Source organism: Lycium barbarum, chromosome 5 (assembly GCF_019175385.1).
Source record: "Lycium barbarum isolate Lr01 chromosome 5, ASM1917538v2, whole genome shotgun sequence".
NCBI classification, from domain to species: domain Eukaryota; kingdom Viridiplantae; phylum Streptophyta; class Magnoliopsida; order Solanales; family Solanaceae; genus Lycium; species Lycium barbarum.
The window spans coordinates 1,387,266-1,411,944 of record NC_083341.1 but is presented as its reverse complement, the minus strand read 5'-3'; the positions used below and the strand labels follow the sequence as shown (position 1 = coordinate 1,411,944).

General features: G+C 34.7%; 2 protein-coding genes across 3 annotated transcripts; one reads left to right on the top strand and one right to left on the bottom strand.

Moving 5' to 3' along the window:
• Nucleotides 1–667: 667 nt before the first annotated feature.
• Nucleotides 668–10,054, bottom strand: LOC132640053 (aspartic proteinase 36-like). The gene is made up of 10 exons (XM_060356475.1): nt 9,644–10,054; nt 8,373–8,502; nt 7,432–7,673; nt 6,521–6,745; nt 4,907–5,045; nt 4,705–4,778; nt 3,582–3,672; nt 2,502–2,577; nt 2,136–2,207; nt 668–1,130 (listed from the first exon to the last, which is right to left on the bottom strand). The coding sequence occupies exons 1-10, from the start codon at nt 9,883–9,885 to the stop codon at nt 967–969; spliced, it is 1,455 nt and encodes a 484-aa protein (XP_060212458.1). The 5' UTR covers nt 9,886–10,054; the 3' UTR covers nt 668–966.
• A 3,774-nt stretch (nt 10,055–13,828) lies between these two features.
• Nucleotides 13,829–24,507, top strand: LOC132640052 (flavin mononucleotide hydrolase 1, chloroplatic). 2 transcript variants are annotated; one of them, XM_060356473.1, is made up of 7 exons: nt 13,829–14,213; nt 19,833–19,908; nt 20,423–20,474; nt 21,133–21,247; nt 21,570–21,640; nt 22,608–22,695; nt 24,112–24,507. In XM_060356473.1, the coding sequence occupies exons 1-7, from the start codon at nt 13,975–13,977 to the stop codon at nt 24,215–24,217; spliced, it is 747 nt and encodes a 248-aa protein (XP_060212456.1). In that variant the 5' UTR covers nt 13,829–13,974; the 3' UTR covers nt 24,218–24,507. The 2 variants fall into 2 exon arrangements, with proteins under 2 accessions (XP_060212456.1, XP_060212457.1); XM_060356474.1 differs by having other exon boundaries at nt 14,075–14,213; nt 19,820–19,908.
• The last annotated feature ends 172 nt before the right edge of the window (nt 24,508–24,679 follow it).

Below are 24,679 nucleotides of genomic sequence, written 5' to 3'. Positions count from 1 at the left end.
GCATTAACTAGTAAACAAGGAGATGACCTACAAACAAGGAGATAAGACACTGTAAATCCCACATCAAAAGTCCAAAAAAAATAAAAACGGATTTATACTTGGGACTTGTAAGACTCAATTAAGTTTCTTTTGCTTGATGTGATAATAGACAGTCAATTAGCAAAAAGACATAACGATCTAAAAGAACACAACCTTTCACTTTAAAGTTTTTACTTCTTAACTAAGTTCCTTTTCTTCAATGTGTTTTACTATCGCCTCCTTTGCTTTTAATTGTTATTTTGTTGCCATAATTTTCTTGATACCATGCTTTTTACCTTGCCATTTGTTGTCACATCCCTGTCTTTTCTTTCCAGCGAAGGTCGATGGAAACAATCTATCTACCCCATAAAGGTAGGGATAAAGTCTGCGTACATCCAACTCTCCCCATATCCCACTTATGAGACTACCCTGGGTATGTTGTTATTGTTGTACTTTCTTAACAAAGTTCTACTCCTTCCCGCTTGGTTTTCCGGCCATAGTTATTTTCTGAGAGATTATCTGTAAGTTGAGTGTTAAGTGATTTTATAGTGACAAAAAACTGCAAGTTCGATGATCATGTCAGGAATTAACTCCTGTTTTTGATAACTACTTTTTCCCACCAATATGACAAACAAAGATACTTGCAAAATTGTTGGAATTACTTGACCTTCACATTGATACAAACTAATGATTGGGAGATCTCCACAGAAAATACTAACTACTAACTAATAAAGCAATCATCTATGGGAACGTCCCAAGAGAAAAGATAAATACTTGACCATCTTCTATATGAATGATTCTTACATGTTTTGCACAGAAGAAAAACTGATAATAACAGTTTCATCAGAAGTAATCAAAGAGGATAATATGCCGATGAAACGCGCCCAGACCTTCAATTTGCTGAATGTTATGGTGCAAAAATTACTCACTGTACAGTTGTTTCTGTTATCACTTCAACAAATTGAACAAGATGGAGATGCTTATCAAGAACGTAAAAAACTTCTTCGAATCCACAATAGGAGCTGATGAAATATTGTGAGAAGCCACGGTATACGTTTGGTTTTGTGAGCTACCTGGATTTTCCTCATATTTGAGTTTGATGCTTGAAGAGCCTGAAATTTAAGAACAAATACTTAGAACAATGAACTGAATAACATTTTATCATTATAACATAGATTCACATTCTCCAAACATATCTTAACTGGGAAAGTAGAAAGAAAAGAACACACTTTTATAGCTAATCTATAAAGATATTCAAAGGCATAGTTTTTCCTTCTAGATTTCCGAATTCAGAAAAAGAATAAGTGTTGTTCCTTATTTCCCCCCTCATTCTCCGCCCCTCGGCCCCAAACCACAAAAGTGTCCAGAAAGATGCATTTTTCTCTAATTATTAGAAGGAAAGCAAAATACTATAGTAATAAAACATAATGAAACCTCGACGTTGAATTATTACTTCTAAATCAAAAAACTATCCGACTTCTAAATGCAGACATTTAGAATTGGACGGTTGAAAAAAAGGGAGTATTAGGAGACTGTTGTGTGATAGGAAAATACTGAACGGAATGAAATGCAAATCCTATATAATGGTTGTGCGACTAGCAACACAACATTATATGAGATTCGATGATGAGTCTTTGAATGTTGGGTCTTAGTATTCACTAGGGCCCACATTGTGTAAATGGATAAATACCATGTTAAGAAAATAGACCTTGAGTCTAACTGAATCCCAAAAGTTACATCATGACGTCAGAATTTTTCAAAACCATAAAGAAGACAACAACCCTTTCCCTCAACCGATGTGGGGTCCTTAACAGTTCTTAATGTGAATTTCGCTAGCAATATAACAAAATAAAAGCAAAGCATCCTTTTCATCAAAAAAAAAAAAAAAAAAGCAAAGCATCCTATAGTAAAATTAAGGTTTAGTTGTCGTTATTTACATTAGATCCTATTAATGTTCTCAAGACAAGTATAAGACTCACCATAAAAATAAAAGTAAAAATTAACCATCAAATGCATAGATGTCAATATTCGCAATTCTTTGATGAGAACCAATCTCTAGATAGCAAATTCTATGCAGTAGACTTACAGAAGAAACAGGGTCAATTAACTATACTCACAGTCATATTCAGTCCAACCAATGGTCTGTTCTTCAATATCATATACAACTAGCTTGTTTGATAACGCAAGATCTGCAAGAAAATATCAAAATGTTAATCAGTCAAAGCTGTCTATCAATAATTTATTGAACTTAAGCTCAATTCTGAAAGCTGCACATCTGTCAAGTAATTTATAATTTGTCTGGTGTTAACTATTTCAAGGATATATAAACAGAGACATTACAGAAGAACATTGGATGCAGCAAAATATGACTCAAGCACGGGCAAGCTTAAGTTTCATGAACAAGCTTCAATAAATATTGTAAGGATTTTTACTTCAATTTAGATGCATTTCTCTTAACAGTAAAAGAAGGTGTCAAATGATACCTCCTAACAGCATTACTTCCTTTCCATCCTTTGTCTGCACTCCGCTGTCTTGCCAACCAATACACCATTTAGTCTCCTGCAAAATTGAATCCAGAGAAATGACATGAGATTTCCGCGAGGAAAACGGATTGCAAGTTATATAGTCCATCCTCTTGCATTTCCCTTTCTCTGCACCCTAACAACACACTTCACAAAACTTATGAGAAAATGACAAAATGGTCACTTATGTTTGAGGGTAGGTTCAAAATAGTCCTTTAAGTATGCACTATAAGTTTGTCAAAAGTTAACACTTTTAGTCTCCGTCATATATTTTCTGAACTCCGCCTGTTAGATTTGACGGGAACAATGAAACAAAAGGAAATTAGCGGGAACTCACATTTAGAGATATAATTTTTGTAGTTCCGGCTATTTTTTGTTTATTTTTAGGGTCTGGTCACTGGTGTGATTTTTTGATGTGTAATTTGTTGATATTTCTTATATCTTTTTTGGTGTCCAGTGCAGTTTCTTGTGTTGCATATTTTAGGATTTGATAGGACTTTCTTGATAGTTATGGCTAAATTTTTTTTTTCCCACTATTTCGGTCAAATCTAACAAACATAAATTGTTAAATATTTGACGGAGACTAGTATTAACTTTTGGAAAACTTGTAGGACCAAAATTGTTCAGTGCATATTTAAGGGACTATTTTGAACCTACCATCAAATATAAGGGACCATTTTTGTCATTTTGGCAATAACGAGAATAAATTACATGCAGATGTATAAACCAACAGAAGTGTAGAATAAAACAAACACGTTCCCACTATCTAGACATGACAAACACAAATTTCCAGAAAAGTAGCAGGCTTGAATCTAACACGGTAACATAGAAGGCTATCATAATGCTGACAAGCGATTCTAGGAGATAAATCTAAAAGCCTATGCTAATGATTGTCAGCCCGATAATGGCTTGAGAACCTAAGAACTACTATTTTAACAAGCAAGAAGTGCAATAACCAAATTTTAATATTGAAAAAGAAAGTTTTCTTGAGAAAGAGAAAAAACTCCATCTGATTGAACTTAGCATATTTGAAGTACTTACTTTGATTTGGAAAAGATAATCGTGGGGATAAACTGTCAAAGAAAGCGAATCTGCAAACCGAAAAGTTACAACTGGGAACCCATCATCAATCCTGCACCAGCAAAGGAAGAGGAAAGTTAAAAAGATATTGAGTTTATAATGATTGGCAATTTATTTGACTCATCCTGATTAATCTCTTAAAGAACTAGAATAAGAGAACATATATGTTCCCAGCAGTATTATTTCCTCGTTACCAGTCCCAGTATATATATACTAAATTCAATAAATCAAACCGTACTCTTCCCTTATTCCGTCCCATTCACTCCAAAAATAAATTACTCCGTCCATCCCAAAAAGAATGATAAGATACGGAGTACTCTTTCCAAAAAGTATAAAATACCAAATATATTTGAAGTGACCAGAATAGAAAATAAGTTAACAAACATTAGTATACACATTTTTAGGGTATCAGAAACATCAACTCTATCCCACAAAGGTAGGTGTAAGGTTTGCGTACACCCCACCCTCTCCAGAGCCCACTTGTGGGCTATGTTGCTCGGACTCTTCAAAAATCCCGAGGGGTGCATGTCGGATCATCCAAAAGTAGTGAAATTTTGGAGGATCCGACACAGGTGCGGCAACATTTTTGGAGAGTCCGAGCAACAAAGCTTGTGGGATCACACTGGGTATGTTGTTGACTCTTCCTTACTGTATCAGTGTATATACACTCAAGAAAATGAAAAACAAAAAGAAAACGTTGAATTCTATATGTTCAGCTAAGACAAATATGTCCTGGAGACTTTTTGGTTCATCATGCTATTGCTCTTGGTTTACATAAAACTACATTGATCTTAGTAAAATGTGCTTTAGATGCACGTCGTTCCTAGTTAATGCCAGACAAAAAGGATTTCAGTTATAGTTTTCCGTGCGATGGCCCAGACGAGGCGGTGCTTGTGATATTTAACGCTACACGTGTTTAAGCCATGGTCGTATTCTACTCAAAAGTCCGTAAACAAAATCTCTCTCTTCTCTGCGAATCATTTTTTGAACAACGAAATCCTAGCGAAAATGAGAAGATCTGACATACCAAGCCTCTGACAGAAAGAAATATGAAACTCACACAAGAGGCCAGAAAGAATCTTACTTCCCAGTGTAGTCAAAGCAGTGGAAACTCCTCTCAACAAGACCAATATTCAACTGTGGTTGCCGTTCCATAAGCTATGCCAATAGTAAGAAGGATGGATCAAACAGAAAGGTTAAAAAAAATATCCATGCAATACATGCAGCGTACATGAGCTCTCCAAGGAATAAACCAATTGCATTATTTCTAAAATGTCTGTAGTTACCTTGTCGATGAGAGCATTGTAGACTGTGTTTGGAAGATATGCCAAGGTTGTCCCACTGTCAATTATTGTCATAGTTGTGGGAATGTCTAGAACTTGACCACCAACATCAATTCCTTTCATAATAACATTATAATGTGGCCTAAAGAGGAGACAGATATTTTACTTAAGAGTTCAGAATAGTGGACAAAATGAGCCAATTTAAAGGAGCTAAAATCATGTAATCAAAGCATGAAAAATAAATAACCAAAATAGAACAGAGTCACAATTTCAATAATTCAAACTTGAAACCAAGTACGCAAATATAATTTTTTTTTCCATGTTTATTGATGTCACACTTAAGATCTCTCACGTTCAAAAGATGAAAGTTGCCGAGATGAGAATGTTGAGATGGATGTGTGGCCACACCAGGAGTGACAGGATTAGGAATGAGGATATTCAGGATAAGGTAGGGGTGGCCTCGGTGGAAGACAAGATGCGAGAAGCGAGATTGAGATGATTTGGGCATGTGAAGAGGAGAGACACAGATGCCCCAGTGCGGAGGTGTGAGAGGTTGGCCATGGATGGTTTCAGACGAGGTAGGGGTAGGCCGAATAAGTATTGGGGAGAGGTAATTAGACACGACATGGCGCAACTACAGCTTACCGAGGACATGACCTTAGATAGGAGGGTTTGGAGGACCCAAATTAGGGTAGAAGGCTAGTAGATAGTCTCGTTATCCGTTCTTATTAGTAGTCGCATTATTGCAATATAATTTCTTGTGCTCCGATTTCTGTTATTATCTGTTATTTCCTGTGCTTTGATTATCCTGTGTTATCTGCTCCGATTTCTGCTATTATCTGTTATTTCCTGTGCTTTGATTATCCTGTGTTATATGTGTCGCTTGCATTATTTCATTTCCATATCGCTTTGAATCTCTTATCCGAATCTTTTAATCTTATCTGACTTCTTTTTATGCTTTTATTGAGCCGAGGGTCTTTCGGAAACAGCTGTCCTACCTTGGTAGGAGTAAGGTATGCGTACACTCTACCCTCCCCAGACCCCACGATGTGGGATTTCACTGGGTTGTTGTTGTTGTTGTATTGATGTCACACTTATACTCAAGGAAAAGCAAATTTAAAGTATGCCTCTTCGGAGGCTTGCGCAGTTTAATTTTATGGAGAAAATTGACTCTTCTATTATAAAGTGATCTATAGTTTATAGGCTTAAGAATACTCATCTTTAAGTGTATGTTTTGTTGATTTACAGAATTACTATAGCTTGTTCAAAATTCTGGAAGAATGAAAACTTGTTCCATTTTTTGAGTCTGGATAAGCTAAGTAATTTGAAAATTAGTTCTTTCCTAGTTGATTTCTGAATCCTTTATATAGTAGGATTAATCGTAGAGGTTACACTAACTATTGTACTTTCTCTGTGTCTAGTTAAATGTCTTATCTTTTCTTATTAGTCTGTCTTAGTTCTCCTTCCTAAAAAGAAAAATTACATGGAAGCCACTTCATTCTTAATAACTCTATATATAACTGTTTGTTCCGTTCTATCAAATTAAATATATGACCCTACATGTTCTCCCAACAAATATTATACATATCATTTTTCAGATCTACTAAAAATACTTACGCATCGGGGACTAGTGGTGTTGAGTTTACTTTCGGATGAACTACTGGTCCAATTGTGAATATGCCACCTCCATTCTTTCCGTCCAGGCAATGTGCAAATATTTTCTTCACCTTCCCTGTGGCAGCTAGCTGCGAAATTACGGATGAACTTGCTTGTCCAAAACCAAGTATTCCATCAACTGCTTGACCAGATGCACCTAGCTCTCCAGATTGTTTAGACGAGCACCTATGTTGGATAAAAGAAATTGTAAACTACTACATGTCATCAAGAGATAAATTACCTGCTGTGAACAAACTACACAGCAAGCTTGTGTAGCATCTATTATATCTTAAGGAGAAATTCAAAGACATTAAGATGTACATAATGGAACTTGGTGAAGCAAAGAGACTACTTAGAAAGAGTTGACACTTATAGCCTGTTTGATCAAGCTTCTCAAATGCTAAAACAGCTTCTTTCTTTTTTTTATTAAAAGTTGAGGTGTTTGGCCAAACCTTTTAGGAGAAGAAATGTTTTCGAGTAGAAGCAAAAGCTGTTTTTGAGAAGCTGATAAAAGTAGTTTCTCCACAAAAGTCCTTTTTCGAAAAGCACTTCTTGAGAAAATACACTTAAAAGCACTTTTTAAAAGCTTGGCCGAACATTAATTGTTGCTCAAAAGTGCTTTATATTTTGATTAGCCAAACACAAATTCCTTCTCACCAAAAGTACTTTTCAAAAATAAGCTGATTTTAGAAGCTTGGCCAAACAGGCTATGAGTCATCCAAGTTTATTAGTCAATTTATTCAGCAATGATAGGCACTGATAATTTTTTTATCGCAAGAATTAGCAACTTCTATGTTAGTCATCCAAGTTTATCAGTCTATTTATTAAGCAACAATAGGCATATTCTTTAATCATAAGGGTTAGAAACTTACCCAAATGCTATAGACCCGTTCATAGACGTTGTTTTTAGGTCTCCTGATACTTGATCAAACTGAATATCATCCTTCACAAAGTATCCGGCTGTGTTGCTACCATCTCCATAACTAACCTGATAATCACATGGCATTCCGGTCTTGCAATCGGAATAGGGAGTGTTGAGCATGCAAAACTCTTCATCACATTTAACAGATTTCCCAGTTGCAGAGGCTTTTGAGTCATATGACATCAAGTCTATCTGTAAGGTTAACGACATAGATGAGAATACAATTGGGAAAAATGTCGAGAAAAATGAAATAACTGAATAACTAGAGAAAATGACAAAAATGGTCTCTTATGTTTGGGAGTAGGTTCAAAGTAGTCCCTAACCTATGCTCTGAACGGTTTTGGTCCTTTAAGTTTGCCAAAAGTTAATGGTTTTGGTCTCCGTCAAATATTTAACAAACTTTGTCTGTTATATTTGACGGAAACTGTGGAAAATAAATAATTTAGCGGGAACTCACACTTGGAGGTACAATTTTTGAGTTTTCTGCTAGTATTTTTTTTTTTTTTTTTTTTGGTCTCTTTCTAGAGTCTGCTGCAGTTCTCTATGTGCAATTTCTGCTATTTTTGGTGGTTTCTTTTGTTGCAGTTTCTAGGATTTGATGGAACTATCCTAGTGTTCCTGCTAAATTATTTTTTTCCCACAGTTTCCGTTAATTCTAACAGACAGAGTTTGTTAAATATTTGACGGAGACCAAAACGCGTTATCTTTTGGCAAACTTAAAGGACCAAAGTTATTCAGAGCATATTTTAAGGACTACTTTGAACCTACTCCCAAACACAAGGGATCATTTTTGTCATTTTCTCAAATAATTATATGGAATTTGTCTACAAATAACAGAACCAGCATGAACAGAGAAAGGCAAGTGATACATATATTGGAGAAGAATCATACCCCGAGGTCGCTTTTTGTAGGACATCCCTCACAGCCAGCACAATTCACCCATAAAATGTCACTTCCAGTATCAACCTGGACATGATAATCCTTTGGAGGTGTTCCAATAGATATCCTAGTGTAATAGAGCCTGAAATCATTTATATACAAGGAAAATGCATAACCACAATGGCACAGGATAGTATGAGCATTCATAATTTCTCCACCACCACAATCTAAAGTCATGCCCTGCATGTCAGCATCACTTTTATTTATTTATTTATTCTTTGGTGGTGAAGGATTTGCTTTTCTTTGAGCCGAGTGTCTATCGGAAACAGCTTGTTTACCTACAATGGTAGGGGTAAGGTCTATGTACACTCTATCCTCCCCAGACCTCACTTGTGAAATTACACTGGGTATGTGGTTGTTGTTGTTGAATTCTTTGGTGGTGAAGTTGCGTGAGGGGAATTACATTTAAAACAACGAATCTTTAAAAGTTAATGTGGTAAAAACAAAAATAACAAGTACTGAGCTAAACAAAGAAGACGGTCTACCAGTTACTCAAATTATCAACAGTCAAACCTTTAAACTGTTTTAACCTGTTAGATAGTGGGAAAACATTGTAATGGAAAAAAGCTAATTTGATAGAGAGAAAACATCAAATCAGAATTTGAAAATTTGAAGTATAAGAAGTATAGTGCCATATTAATTAGAATGGAGGAGCAGAGAGAGTATGAATTATCAACAACCTACGCAAAGGAAATAACTTTCCGTACAACAACAACAACAACATATAGGCCTCAACCCCGAGCAAGAAAATGGTTTCGCTTAGGTAAAGCTATTGGGTTGTTCTCTTCACTTGAGTAACTAAAATTGAGTTTAAAAGGAAATGACTTGTTTTATAATCGTGGTGTCCAGGCCATTTTACGCGCAGCTCATCTAATTCCATAGCATACCTGCTACCTACCACCAGCACAAGGACCGGGTAAAAGGAAATGACTTTCCATACACAAACAAGACATGCACCACCCACCAGCCACCCCAAGCACCCACTCTCCAGCACCACCCACCCAAACCTCACCCCCCCACACCCCTTCCACCACTGCACCACCCATCCCAAGCACCAACCCTCCACCACCCACCCCAAGCACCAACCCTCCACCACCCATCCCAAGCACCAACCCTCCACCACCCACCCCAAGCACCAACCCTCCACCACCCACTTTCCACCACCCCCCCCCCCCCACCAAAAAAAAAAGAAAAAAGGAAATAACAGAGTTAAGGAAACTAACGCAGCATCTGTAGGCAAGCCATTGCCACCCAATTTGAAGTCAATAACTGTAAGCATTCTATCATGGCGTCGACTATCATGTTCTTTAAGATCATTCAAAATTGAGCCTTTTGAACCACCATATTTATGCTTCACTTTAAACACCAAATTTTCACCATTCACATCTACAACAATCATTAAAACCAACAACAACAACAAAATAATCAAACACCCATTTCTTGAAATTTCCATTTTCTTCAACATTATGGTCAAATTATACAATATACACACAACACACACATCTCAAATTGCATATTGAGATGTGATGTGCATTTCTTGATTTTGAAACTTTGAGAATGAAGAGAAAATGAAGGATTTTTTTAATATTTTTTTTCCCTTACATTTACTCTTGTGGAAAAGGTAATATTTTATTTTATTTTTTCTTGAGAGATGAACAGAAAAGTGACACGTGGATTGTTCATAATTTAGTTAAGCTTTTTGTCCGGAAATGAAGGAAAAAGTGCAGCTTTTTCTGAGAAAGAATGTTACTGGTCGGTCGTTATTACCAATATATATTTAAAATAATTTAATATTCGGCTGTTCATTTTTACTTGTCATGTATTAGCTTTACACATCTATTAAGGAGAAAAAAATAGCATGATAATTTTACAATATCTTTTGAATGTATTAAATTTAATATTTTGGGAAATGCATTAATAAGTAATTTGTAGTAAATAATAAGGGAAAATGAGGAACTAAGTATTAAATTATGTCGTAGTTTTCTAAATTGGATAAGTAAAAATGAACGGAGGGAGTACCTTTTAGGTATAATAGCACTTTAGATCCCTCAGTTATTAATAAATTTGATTTTCACTCTTGTGTCGTATGACTCAAATACATTTAACCTTCAACTAATTAAAATGTGTGATATCATCATTTTTTTTTATAATCTTTGTATTCGGGCCAGTTTGCGCTTATCTCAACTAATTTCACGGGATATCTGCACCCTCCCACCGGCCAGGGGTGGCTCAACATAATTGGAGGCCAAAAACGAAACTTTAATTAGAGGTCCAACACCTAAACAAACTTCATATATATTTTATTTGAAATTTATTTTCCAACTTTTTTTAGATGCAAAATTATTGCTTAATAATTTTTATATAATCAATTTCTTCAAATAATATTTTTTCATTTGTTAATTTTAGGTAAGATTTTATCAATTTCAATGTTGGAAACCATCCTTTCACTGAAGCAATCATTAGAGGAATTGTTAACATAATTCTATCAGTAATAGGTTGAGAAATTTTAGATAAAAATAGTAGAGTTAGAACAATAGAATTTGATTCAAGAAGTTGATAACTTGGTATGCCTCACTTTAATATGCTTATTGCAATGCTTGAAAACCTAAGATGGAACAAAAAAGAATTACAATTCACTTTGTTCAACACTTCTCGACAGTTGACTATTTGATTCTTATTTTTGACAAGGTATACTACTCTAACTTATTAGAGATTTGAAGAAAGAGAATACAAAAGGAGTTAAAAAGAATAAAATAATGTGAACGTTAGCTGACCGAATGTAAGAAGACAAAACAACTTTTTTTTATTTCTTTTATTTGAAAAAGGTTAAATAGAATAAAATAATATAAATTTATAAAAATATTGTGATTTTTAATCATAAATAATATATTTTCTTCAAGAAAAAAAATTAACACATAACTTATTCTTGGTAAAATTTAGGGCCCCCAGTATAATTGCCTTAGTTGCCTAGCCATTGAGCCTGCCATGTCACCAACAACAAGTATTAGATAACTCTTGTAGGAATTAATCTTACATTTTGTCCTTTTGTGTGATGCAAAGGATATAGATACATTATAACGATATGAAGATACTCATCAATTCTGTAACACATGGAGTAATGGTCCTTCAATTCTCTTTAATGGTTGATTTAGTGGCTGGTTTAAATGTCCGGGGTTAATGACCATTAAGGTCTCTTTAATGATCGAGTTAATGGCTAATAAATCCTCTTTGAACCCATCATATTTTCAGCCTGTATAAATCTGTCTTCTTGGGGAATTACTTACACATAAAAAAAATCAAAAAATCATCTCATATTTTTCTTGAAAAATCTTCTTTTCCTTTCAATTTCTGGGCAATCAATTTCTGCAAACTCCAAACTTTCAGCCACTAATGCAAGTGTTTGGAAGTGTTGTGTAGCCTTGGGAGTGACCAGGCTAAATGATTTGCACTGTAGTCGGTCTGAAATCGCTTTCAAGGCAGTGGCTTGCCACGACACAATGGTGATCCAATAAGTTGATTCTATCCTTTTGTTCGTTTTACTGATTAATATTGTTAATATTTTCAAGAACTCTGTCCACCAAGACTAGAGCAGACAGGAAGAAATCACCTAGCTTTTTGTCTCTGCTGGAAATTGAACCCGACACCTCATGGTGCTCAAACCGTTTCATTGATCACTAAGCCACACCCTTGAGTGCTTTTACTACCATTTTTAAATATTGAGTGACAGTAAAAACTTAACATATGGATAATTAATTGATAGAATGTTTAACAATTACGGTAAATTTGTGAATATTTACAAGTAAAGGGATTACAAATACACATTTTATTTAATTAAAAGCTGAATATTCTTAATTAGATATCACAAGAACTAATTTATAAATAATCGAGGGACTAACTGTGCAATTAACCCTATTTTTAATTATAAAATGGATTTTTGGTTATTTACAAAGTCTTTTTATGACATTCTTATCAGAAATCGTCATTTTTTTCACATAAGAGATCTGAAAAAATATTTTCTTCTATTCAAATTGAAAGGGGCCGAGAGATCTTATTTCTTTAAATATCAAAATTTTAGTTTCTAGAAAGTTTTCATAAAGTAAAAATTTAAATCTATATAAGTTATGGTGGTCCAGCAGATGCGCTCCTTCTCCCTTAACCAGATTCTTTGAATTCGAATAGAAAAATCTTAGTAGGGTAGGCTTCTTCCAGAAATTGCCCCCTCACATTGCGCGATCCCGACATAATCAGATTCCAATGCAAATTCTGAACACCGAATGCAAATTAAAAAAAAAATTTAAGCACTTTTTCCATAAAATACTGCATAAAAAATTATAGTCCAAACAAAAAAGTTTATTTAAAAATCAAAATCACATCTAAAGCCTATACCTTTGGTTTACAATTCAATTTTTTTGCACGGATTGCCCTTCGTTTGGGGTGGTCTTTAAATTTTGCCCCTCAAATTTGTGGTCTTTAAATTTTGCCCTTCATATTTGTGGTCTTTAAATTTTGCCCTTTGCTTGGAAAGATGAGCGAATACATGAAGTTCTGGGTTCGAACCCCCGCTCAGGCATAAAATAAAAAAATAATTTCGCAAGGCAGGACTGGGGGAGTGTATGCCGGATCCAGCATACAATCTTTAAGAAAAAGTTAAAGTTATGCCGGATCCGGCATAACTAAAAGTCTGCCCCTCAAGGCAAAGTCTGCCCCCTCCGGCAGACTTTAGTTAAACACAACTAAAAGTCTGCCGGAGGGGGCATACAAAATTTAAACTTTGCCTTGTAAGGCAAACTTTAAGTTATGCCTTAAGGAAAACTTACGTCTCATGGGACATACTTTTAGTTATGTTTTATGGGCACACTTTTATTTAAGGCATTACTAAAGGTTTACCTTGAAAAGTTAAAAAAAATACATATATATGCTTCAAGGCAAAGTTTGCCCATAAGGCATAAGTATGCCCCCATCGGCATAAGTTTGGTAATTCCTGAACAAGTTTATGCCGATGGGGGCATACTTTTAATGGGCAAACTTTTATGCCGGATCCGGCATAAACTTGTTCAGGAATTATCAAAGTTATGCCGGAACCGACATACTTATGCCAAGTCTGCCCATAAGGCATAAGTATGCCGGGTCCGGCATAACTTTGCTAATTCCTTCACAAGTGTATGCCGATGGGGGCATAGCGAAATTTAAACTCTGCCTTGCGAATTTTTTTTAAAATTTTGACTGTGTGGGGGTTCGAACCTGAAACCCATGAGATTTAACGAAGGGCAAAATTTAAAGATTTCAAATATGAGGAGCAAAATTTAAAGACCACCCAAAAGACAATTTCATCATTTGTAGACGTAATAGCCCATACTGCACAATTTCTTCCTTGCCCTTCCATACCCTTATGTAATAATTTTTTTTTAAATTTAAAAATTCATCAAATCGTGTAATGACAACCAGAAACAGCACAGCAAAAATATACACAAATGACTAATACAGGTCCTTCCTCTTGGCCAAAATTTACACATTAAAATCTTGAAGAAACAAAGAAAAAAATTCCAAATTCTTTATGGCTCTATTGATATCATGTAGACCATCTGTTTCTAATATCAGTTTCCCTTTTATAGTTAAAAAAACATCTTCTAATAAATCTGTAAACATTGGTTTCTTCAATAACAATATTAGTTGCAGTGCTGCCACGTCATCATCAACAATGGTAGCTAAAAGAAAGTTTCCAATATTGCTTTTTGATGTTATGGATACTATTGTTCGTGACCCTTTTTACCAAGATGTCCCTGCCTTTTTCAGGTATTTACAGTTTGCCCCCCTTACAGTTTTTCTTGTACTTACTTTTTTTTTTGAGTTTAAAGATCCTATTTTTATGTTGCTTTGTTATGTTTGAATTCTTGATTTGCTTTGCTCAGTCAATAACTCATAGGGTATTTACTATGTTGAACTCCACTTTGCCCCTTACTATTTTTAGATACTTATGTTGAGCTTAAAGATCCTATTTTTGTGTTGCTTTGTTATGTTTGAATTCTTGATTTGCTTTGCTCAGTCAATAACTCATAGGGTATTTACTATGTTGAACTCCATTTTGCCCCTTTACAGTTTTCTGTTACTTTTGTTACTTGGAGAAATATTTACCCGAAACGGCTTATATTTCTAATAGTACCCGAAATGACCCTTTTATACATTATTATACACTTTTATACAACGTTTATATGTTGTCTATAGTAAATGTATAATGTTGTATATCGTGTGTGTATAAACACTGTTGCAAAAAAAAGTTGGCAATGCGGATGTAAATTAAAATTTATGGCTACGTGAAAGTAACATTTTATGCTGGATTGTATATTATTGAAATTATCCCTTTAAAGATCTCATTTCTATGCTGGAATTGTTGAATTGCTCAGTCAATAACTCAATGGTTATTTACTATGTTGAACTCCAGTTTGCCCCTTTACAGTTTTCTGTTACTTTTGTTGAGTTTGAAAATAACACTCTCTGTCTATTTGGAGAAACTATTTACCCGAAATGGCCCATATTTCTAATATTACCCGAAATGGCCCTTTTATACATTATTATACACTTTTATACAAGTTTTATACATTGTCTACAATTAGTGTATAATGTTGTATATCGTGTGTATAAACACTGTTGCAAAAAAAAGTTGGCTATGCGGATGTAAATTAAAAATATGGCTACATGGATGTAATATTTTATGCTGGATTGTATGTTATTGAAATTATCCCTTTAAAGATCCCATTTTTATGCTGGAATTCTTGAATTGCTCAGTCAATAACTCAATGGGTATTTACTATGTTGAACTCCAGTTTGCCCCTTTACAGTTTTCTGTTACTTTTGTTGAGTTTAAAGATGGGAAAATAACACTCTATGTCTATTTGGAGAAAAGATTTATCCGAAATGGCCCATAATTCTAATATTACCCGAAATGGTCCTTTTATACATTATTATACACTTTTATACAAGGTTTGTCTACAGTAAGTGTATAATATTGTATATCGTGTGTATAAACACTTTTGCAAAAAAAAAAAAAAAGTTGGCTATGCGGATGTAAATATAAAATATGGCTACGTAGATGTAATATTTTATGCTGGATTGTATATTATTGAAATTATCCCTTTAAAGATCCCATTTTTGTGTTGGAATTATTGAATTGCTCAGTCAATAACTCAATGGGTATTTACTATGCTGAATTCGGTTTGCCCCTTACTATTTTTAGATACTTATGTTGAGTTTAAAGATCCTATTTTTAGGTTTGCTTTGTTATGTTGGAATTCTTGATTTGCTTTGCTCAGTCAATAACTCATTGGGTATTTACTATGTTGAACTCCACTTTGCCCCTTACTATTTTTAGATACTTATGTTGAGCTTAAAGATCCTATTTTTGTGTTGCTTTGTTATGTTTGAATTCTTGATTTGCTTTGCTCAGTCAATAACTCATAGGGTATTTACTATGTTGAACTCCATTTTGCCCCTTTACAGTTTTCTGTTACTTTTGTTACTTGGAGAAATATTTACCCGAAACGGCTTATATTTCTAATAGTACCCGAAATGACCCTTTTATACATTATTATACACTTTTATACAACGTTTATATGTTGTCTATAGTAAATGTATAATGTTGTATATCGTGTGTGTATAAACACTGTTGCAAAAAAAAGTTGGCAATGCGGATGTAAATTAAAATTTATGGCTACGTGAAAGTAACATTTTATGCTGGATTGTATATTATTGAAATTATCCCTTTAAAGATCTCATTTCTATGCTGGAATTGTTGAATTGCTCAGTCAATAACTCAATGGTTATTTACTATGTTGAACTCCAGTTTGCCCCTTTACAGTTTTCTGTTACTTTTGTTGAGTTTGAAAATAACACTCTCTGTCTATTTGGAGAAACTATTTACCCGAAATGGCCCATATTTCTAATATTACCCGAAATGGCCCTTTTATACATTATTATACACTTTTATACAAGTTTTATACATTGTCTACAATTAGTGTATAATGTTGTATATCGTGTGTATAAACACTGTTGCAAAAAAAAGTTGGCTATGCGGATGTAAATTAAAAATATGGCTACATGGATGTAATATTTTATGCTGGATTGTATGTTATTGAAATTATCCCTTTAAAGATCCCATTTTTATGCTGGAATTCTTGAATTGCTCAGTCAATAACTCAATGGGTATTTACTATGTTGAACTCCAGTTTGCCCCTTTACAGTTTTCTGTTACTTTTGTTGAGTTTAAAGATGGGAAAATAACACTCTATGTCTATTTGGAGAAAAGATTTATCCGAAATGGCCCATAATTCTAATATTACCCGAAATGGTCCTTTTATACATTATTATACACTTTTATACAAGGTTTGTCTACAGTAAGTGTATAATATTGTATATCGTGTGTATAAACACTTTTGCAAAAAAAAAAAAAAAGTTGGCTATGCGGATGTAAATATAAAATATGGCTACGTAGATGTAATATTTTATGCTGGATTGTATATTATTGAAATTATCCCTTTAAAGATCCCATTTTTGTGTTGGAATTATTGAATTGCTCAGTCAATAACTCAATGGGTATTTACTATGCTGAATTCGGTTTGCCCCTTACTATTTTTAGATACTTATGTTGAGTTTAAAGATCCTATTTTTAGGTTTGCTTTGTTATGTTGGAATTCTTGATTTGCTTTGCTCAGTCAATAACTCATTGGGTATTTACTATGTTGAACTCCACTTTGCCCCTTACTATTTTTAGATACTTATGTTGAGCTTAAAGATCCTATTTTTGTGTTGCTTTGTTATGTTTGAATTCTTGATTTGCTTTGCTCAGTCAATAACTCATAGGGTATTTACTATGTTGAACTCCATTTTGCCCCTTTACAGTTTTCTGTTACTTTTGTTACTTGGAGAAATATTTACCCGAAACGGCTTATATTTCTAATATTACCCGAAACGGCCCTTTTATACATTATTATTCACTTTTATACAAGGTTTATACATTTTCTACAGTAAGTGTATAATGTTGTATATCGTGTGTATGGACACTGTTGCCAAAAAAAAAAAAAGTTGGCTATGCGGATATAATTTAAAAATATGACTATGTGGATGTAATATTTTATGCTGGATTGTATATTATTGAAATTATCCCTTTAAAGATCTCATTTTTATGTTGGAATTCTTGGATTGCTCAGTCAATAACTCAATGGGTATTTAACATGTTGAACTCTACTTTGCCCCTTTGCAGTTTTCTGTTATTTTGTTGAGTTTGAAAATAACACTCTATGTCTATTTGGAGAAACTATTTACCCGAAATGGCTCATATTTCTAATATTACCCGAAATGGCCCTTTTATACATTATTGTACAATTTTATAAAAGGTTTATACATTGTCTGCAGTAAGTGTATAATGTTGTATATCGTGTGTATAAACAATGTTGCAAAAAAAAAATTGGCTATGCGGATGTAAGTTAAAAATATGGCTACGTGAATGTAATATTTTATGCTGGATTGTATATTATTGAAATTATCCCTTTAAAGATCCCATTTTTATGCTGGAATTCTTGAATTGCTCAGTCAATAACTCAATGGGTATTTACTATGTTGAATTTCAGTTTTCCCCTTACAGTTTTGTTATACTTGTGTTGAGTTTAAAGATCCCATTTTTATGAGGGAATTCTTGAATTGCTCAGTCAATAAGTTAATATCTATGAACTGCTACTCGATGGTGTTGGCTATATGAATCTTCTGTTGCAATTTCGCTGTAGCCAAAACAATTCTTGAATTGCTAGGTGTAAAGGTCCAAATTTTATGAGTTTAGAGGTCCCACTTTTATGAATTGTTGAATTGTTTTGTGTAAGAAGTCAGCAGATGGAGTTTTGGCTTTTAAGCTCCACTTGCCCCTTACAGTTTTCTTATACTTCTGTTGAGATTAAAGGTCCCATTTTATGAATCTTGAATTGCGCAGTCACTCAATATCAATCTACTATTTCTCGATAGTGAATAGAGTTGGTGTCGGCTATATGAATCTTTCTGTTGCTATTTCGCTTGGGCCCGAATCAATTCTTGAAAGGCTGTGTGTAAGAAATTAGCAAATGGTGTTTCTGACTTTTGAGTTTAAAGGTCCCATCTTTGTGTTGCCTTGTTATGTTGGAGTGCTTGAATTGCTCAGTAAATAACTCAATTCTATATCAGTCGAACTATTTTCGATAACAAACAAAGTTGAAGTCAGCTATATGAATCTTTTGTTACTATTTTGCTCGAGCCTGAATCGATTCTTGAATTGCATTAAGCTGACATAATATTTTCTCAAACTATTTGTTACCTTGTTCTATATATGTAGTACTCCCTCCGTCCCAAAAAGATTGTCCTCTTCTGACTTGGCACAAAATTTAAGAAATAAAGGAAGGCTTTTGAAGGGGAGCCTTGGCGTAACTGGTAAAGTTGCTCCCATGTGACGAGGAGGTCACGGGCTCGAGCCGTGGGAACAGCCTCTTTCAGAGATGCAAGGTAAGGCTGTGTACAATAGACCCTTGTGGTCCGGCCCTTACCCGGACCCCGCGCATAGCGGGAGCTTTGTGCACCGGGCTGCCCTTTTTTTTTTTTTCTAAAGGAAGACTTTTGAAATGTGTGGCCCAAAATAAGCCTTGGATATTTTTGTGGCTGTAAATCATCTCATAAAGTTAAATTGTTTCTAAATATAGAAAGGGGTCAATCTTTTTGGGACAGACTAAAAAGGAAAGGAGGACAATCTTTTTGGGACAGAGGGAGTAATATTTTTCCTGTAATTTTTGTGGAGTTCCCTGTTTTAAACTTTTAACCACGGTGAGTATGTTCCCTCATTAATATTGAATGTTTAAATGCCAAGTGAGCACTTCAGAAATGTGTATAAACTGAAATAGTTTATTATTAGTTGAATCAACTTATACTGTTGTTCAGCTCAGGGGCGGACCTATGTAGAGTTTTTGGGTGCTCCGGCACCCATTAAATTCAGTTACGGAGTGTATAACTGTATAGAAAATATAAAGGAAACAGATATAAATAGTTAATAGAGCACCCCCGAACTCAAAATTCCTGGATCCAGCACCCCCGAACTCAAAATCCTGGGTCCGCCTCTGGTTCAGCTTGATAAGTTCATACCGTGTTATATAATTCTTAAAGCCGGCCCTACTTCAGCTGGCATATGTAGCTTTACTAGGATAGTCGAATTACATATCTTAATTATCACACAACTACTAGTCATCTTCCCAAATTGTTTCAACAGTGTCTCTTTCATCCCTTTTTTTCCATTGTTATCATCAAACCAGACCAGAATTTTCTTTCTTTTTTTTTAAAAAGAAAAATCTTTTTTTTTTTAAAGCTTCTGACTCCTTCTTGTCCTGTTTCAAATTGAGATTTTTTATTCAGAATGCCAATGAAAGAATTGCTGGAATGCAAGCATCCAACTGCCTGGATTGAGTTTGAAAAGGGTCTTATCTCTGAGGTACGTTAAGAAGAACTGTTTTCTACTTATAACTGCTTCAAGTAGCCAGACATTTTAATAGAGGCATATTACTATATATTCTATTTCGGTTTTTATCTAGAAAGATGACGACTATGTTTGTTGTTTTTTTTGATTGACTAGATCAAATATAATCTAAGTTTTCAGACACTTTTTACTTAGGGACTCATAAGACATTTTTCCCTCTATGATGGCAATTCTGTCTCTCAGTATTCTATGACTTGTCTATAACAGAAGAGTAAACCGTAGATGGTCTTTCCATTTGAATATTTCTCTGTTTTTTTGTGAGCGCATGTGTTATGACCCTTATCAATGACAAGAAAAAATTAAAGGAATGGATATAATCTGTGTTTGTATCCACAAAATCATGCTTATCTCTCTTTTTGAGTTTGGTCCAAGTTACTTTTTTGAAAGTTGAACTGGAAGAAGGGCTCTTTCTTGACTTCACTCGACCGTTTTTTCTCTTTTCTTAATTTATAAAATTCTACTCTTTCAGGACGAGTTGGCTAGGAAATTCTTCAAGGATGGAAGATCTTTTGATATGGAAGGTAATAAGACGTTCTAGGATGTCAGCACCTTATCACACATCAATAGACCTAATATATACTGCAGAATATTGTAAAGTTCCTCAAAACTCTTTTTTTTTTTTTTTTTTTTTTTATAATGTCAAAACTGATATGTAAAAATGTCAACGTGTTTCCACTCTTGCTCACAGCATGTATATATAGAGATATCTCCATATTTACTATAATTCCTATAGTATCATATATATCATATATATAGAATCTCCTAACCTTATCTGACTTCTTTTTATGCTTTTATTGAGCCAAGGGTCTTTCGGAAACAGCCGTCCTACCTTGGTAGGAGTAAGGTCTGTGTACACTCTACCCTCTCCAGACCCCACGATGTGAGATTTCACTGGGTGGTTGTTGTTGTTGTTGTTGTATCATATATATATACACACACTTCTCATCTTCCAATTTATATTTAGCTACCTCACTTCAGTCTGAATGGTAATCTTTAAATAAACATAGAAGTAATACTCGCAACTTCATTCCGAGGAAGAACCTACCATCATTTCCTAATTGTTCCTTCGTCTTCTGCGTTAGTATGATCAATGTCAGCGAAGATGATTTAATTGTTACTTTTTTGATCTATTAACATCTTTTGTTTATTCATTGTAAACTGAAAAACCACATTTTTCAGGCCTTAAAAACTGTATGAGAAGAGGATATTCTTACCTTGAAGGTGTTGAAGGATTACTGCATTCTTTGAAAGAAAATGGCTATGAAATCCATGCTTTCACAAATTATCCCATCTGGTATGTTCAATCAACCCTTCTTTACAACAACTACACTCCGTCCCGAACAAATTGGGGTTGGCTATATGAATCCTCACTGACCATGATATGTTCGGACTCTACTAAATATTGCCACACCCGCGTTGGATACCCCAAAAATACACTACTTTTTGGATGATCCGACACACACCCGTCGGCAATTGGAAGAGTCCGAGCAACATACCATGATAGTTGATACTCCATATAAACTCAGCTCAGGCCAATATTATCAAAAAAAGAAAAAAGAAAAAAAGGGTCATTACTTTCAAATATTCAAGTCTTTCAAACTTCGTTCTTTTTTCAGGTTCCAAATGATTGAGGACGAGCTAAAACTCTCGAATTACCTATCTTGGACATTTTGTTCCTGCGTATTTGGTAGTGTTCTCTTTACCTTCACGGATGTTCTATCTCTGAACTTCTGTTTGATCAATATTTCATTTTTATCTGTCTATCTCCTTACATATTTCCTGCATATGTAGAGTTTTTGGATGCTTGCACAATCAACAGTTCAACATCCTGATGGTCTTTACTTGAATAGAAATATAGGCTTTATCCCCCCAAAAAAAAAAAAAATTGAATTGGAGGAAGATATGCTGATGAAAGAGAAGTCTGAGACAAAACAAACCAGCTTAATATGTTTAATCATACAGTCAGAGTTGCTGTGTTAGAACTTGGTCCGCAAGACTTATATTTCAAATGCTCATTATTTTATCCTTCTTTCTGTCGGACTGCATCTCATATTCGTGAAATTTTGGATCCTCTGCTTTTGTTCCTTGTCAAAAAGTTCCATAACCTTAAACTTGTATAGTTGTCCCACGCAAGACATAATATGAAAGTGTGAAGGTTATGGTGGATCATCTTCTTCTACATTGCGGGTTGACTATGAGGTTATGGTGGGATATGCTTAGGTGGTTTGACACTTCATGCGTAATGCCAAACACTGTGAGAGAGATGATTTTTAGTTGGAAGAGCGTGAGGAGAAGGAGAAGACGTAGGGCATGGAAAATGGTTCCACTTGCGCTAATGTGGGTTGTTTGGAGAGAGAGAAATATGAGAGCTTTTGAAGGTGTAGAGTTGAGTTTATCTCAGTTGTGGAGTAGTCTCCATTCCCTTATTTTCTTTTGGTGCACACAGAAAGTTCCTTGTTGTATAGACAATTGGGTGGAGTTTGTAGAGAATCATATCCTTTTGTAAATTCTCTACTTTTTTTGGTACATCTCTTGTATACAGCCGTTGTGGCCATGTTTATGAATGAAAATACGCTTACTTGATCAAAAATAAAAATAAAAATGAAAGTATGAACTCAACTGGAGCGGACCTGATTTTTTTCATATGTTAACAGGAAAACGGAAACCTGATCCTGATTTTTATTTAGAAGTTGTAAAGCATCTCAATGTAGAAGCTTCCAACTGTATTTTTGTTGATGACAGGTATGTCATTAATATTGTTTGCTTTTAAGTCCTAACAATGCATCATTATTTAGTAAGGTAAGTCGGATATCATTAATTATTTACATGACTAAACATTTGTTAAGTAGTAATCAAGTTTCGATATTCGATCCGGGGGCGGAGCCAAGCTCTACTTAGGGTGTTCATCCGAACCCCTTGGGCGGAAAATTACACTATTTATACATGGTTAAAATTATTTTTTATGTATATATAGTGGATGCCGAACCCCCTTAGGCTTCTTCGTGTATTTACTTTTTCGTATTTTGAACCCCCTAATTGAAAATCCTGACTCCGTTACTGAATTTCGATCCCTTTAATTATCAGTTAATGTGGTCTTGTTTCCTTATTTGTTCTCCCGAAAACTTGACGCAGAGTCAAAAATTCTAGTCCATTGATGCCAAAATAGCATTAGATATTAAGCTATCCGGCTTTATTTGGTCTGCTAGTAAAGGACTTATTTGTTATCTTCATCTCTAATCTTGTGCAATGAAGAAAAGATCAAGATTAGGATCTCTTAGAAGATACAATCCTTTATTTTCTTAGAGTTTGTGTAATACTGGTCTAGACGAGTCTTCATCAGATTCAGCTCATTGATTTCTTGTTGCTGGTTGTCTATTTTCTTCTTTCTTGATCACCGAATGTTTTTCACCACTGGTAATAAATCTCCAACTCTTTCTTGAAAACCCTTGTTGGCAGGATAAAGACAGCTTTTCTTTGTCTTGATTTTGTTCGAAAGGACCCTCTTATTCTCATGGCCTGGTCTGGTCAGTACCCAGCCGCTAGTCCTCATTTAAGAAATTCAATTGTTGGTCATTAAAGAATAATGATAACGAGGTAAATAATAAGAAAACTTAAAACATATAGGGCATGGTGATTTTTGCTATCGCTACAAGTTTAACTTCGGCATCAATGTGATTTTCATAATGCCACTATATAGATAGAGTGTGGATTGGCACCCAAGGGTGGGCCTAGTGGTCAAAATAAAGTGGGTTGAGAACTATGAGGTCTCATGTTCAAACCATGGAGGTATAAACACCAAGTGATTTCTTCCCGTATGTCAAGCCTTTGTGGATAAAGTTACTTGGTACCTCTGCTGGTAAGAGGTAGGAAGGTACCCCGTGAAATTAGTCGAGGTGCGTGTAAGCTGATCCGAACACCACGGTAAAAAAAATAAGGAGTCCACGCCTTGGACACATCCGATGTCCTTTTTCACGCTTCTAAGTTTAAGAAAACTAGTGGACAATAAAGAATCTATTTTCAAATCTATCTCAAAGAACTGAAGCTTCTATTCATCTTTGGAGTTTAGACATGAAAATGCAGTTCCATCTACTCATAATAGGAACATCTAAATTTGTGTAATCTAAATTTCTCACACAAGTTATGTCGTTGATTTTCCAGGATGAAGAATGTTGAAGCTGCAATTGTACTCGGACTCAAAGGCCTTCAATTCAAGAATGCAGATTTGTTGCGGAAGGACTTGTCTTTCCTCGGTGTCGATTTATGAACAAGTGAAAGTCAAGATCTAACTGAATGGTCATCATAAGGATTTGTTGTGAATTCATGATAATTCTGTTTGTTAAAGGATCCAGATGATTTCTCTTAACATTTTGTCTTCAGAAATCAGTCCTCAAAGCAACAGATTTGAGCATTATGTTAAGAGTTTTAGTTCATAAATGAAAAACCACTCTTTCCTCTCTCTATGGAGTGAAAGGAAAGCATTATTTTGTAACCAAAAGTGTGTAAGGCATAGATGTTTTCCTTCTCGTTTCTAATGTTTGAGGGCATAATTGAATATTTTGTTACCCATTTTCCCCTTGGCCCCATTTCCCTATGTTGCTCGGACACTTTAAAATTATCGGTAGGTGCGTGTTAGATTCTCTAAAAAGTATAGTATTTTTGTAGGATCTGACATGAATGCGGCAATGGTAGAATCCGAGCAACATAATCTGTTCTCCAAGTTCGTGCA

Coding starts and splice junctions, on each gene's coding strand:
- LOC132640053 (XM_060356475.1), bottom strand. CDS start 9,885: ATGTTGAAGAAAATGGAAATTTCAAGAAATGGGTGTTTGATTATTTTG. Junction 4,779..4,906: donor ACAATGCTCTCATCGACAAG/GTAACTACAGAC, acceptor CTATTGGCATAG/CTTATGGAACGGCAACCACA. Junction 1,131..2,135: donor TGGTTGGACTGAATATGACT/GTGAGTATAGTT, acceptor CTTAAATTTCAG/GCTCTTCAAGCATCAAACTC.
- LOC132640052 (XM_060356473.1), top strand. CDS start 13,975: ATGGCTCTATTGATATCATGTAGACCATCTGTTTCTAATATCAGTTTC. Junction 21,641..22,607: donor ATTTTGTTCCTGCGTATTTG/GTAGTGTTCTCT, acceptor ATATGTTAACAG/GAAAACGGAAACCTGATCCT. Junction 22,696..24,111: donor TGTATTTTTGTTGATGACAG/GTATGTCATTAA, acceptor TTGATTTTCCAG/GATGAAGAATGTTGAAGCTG.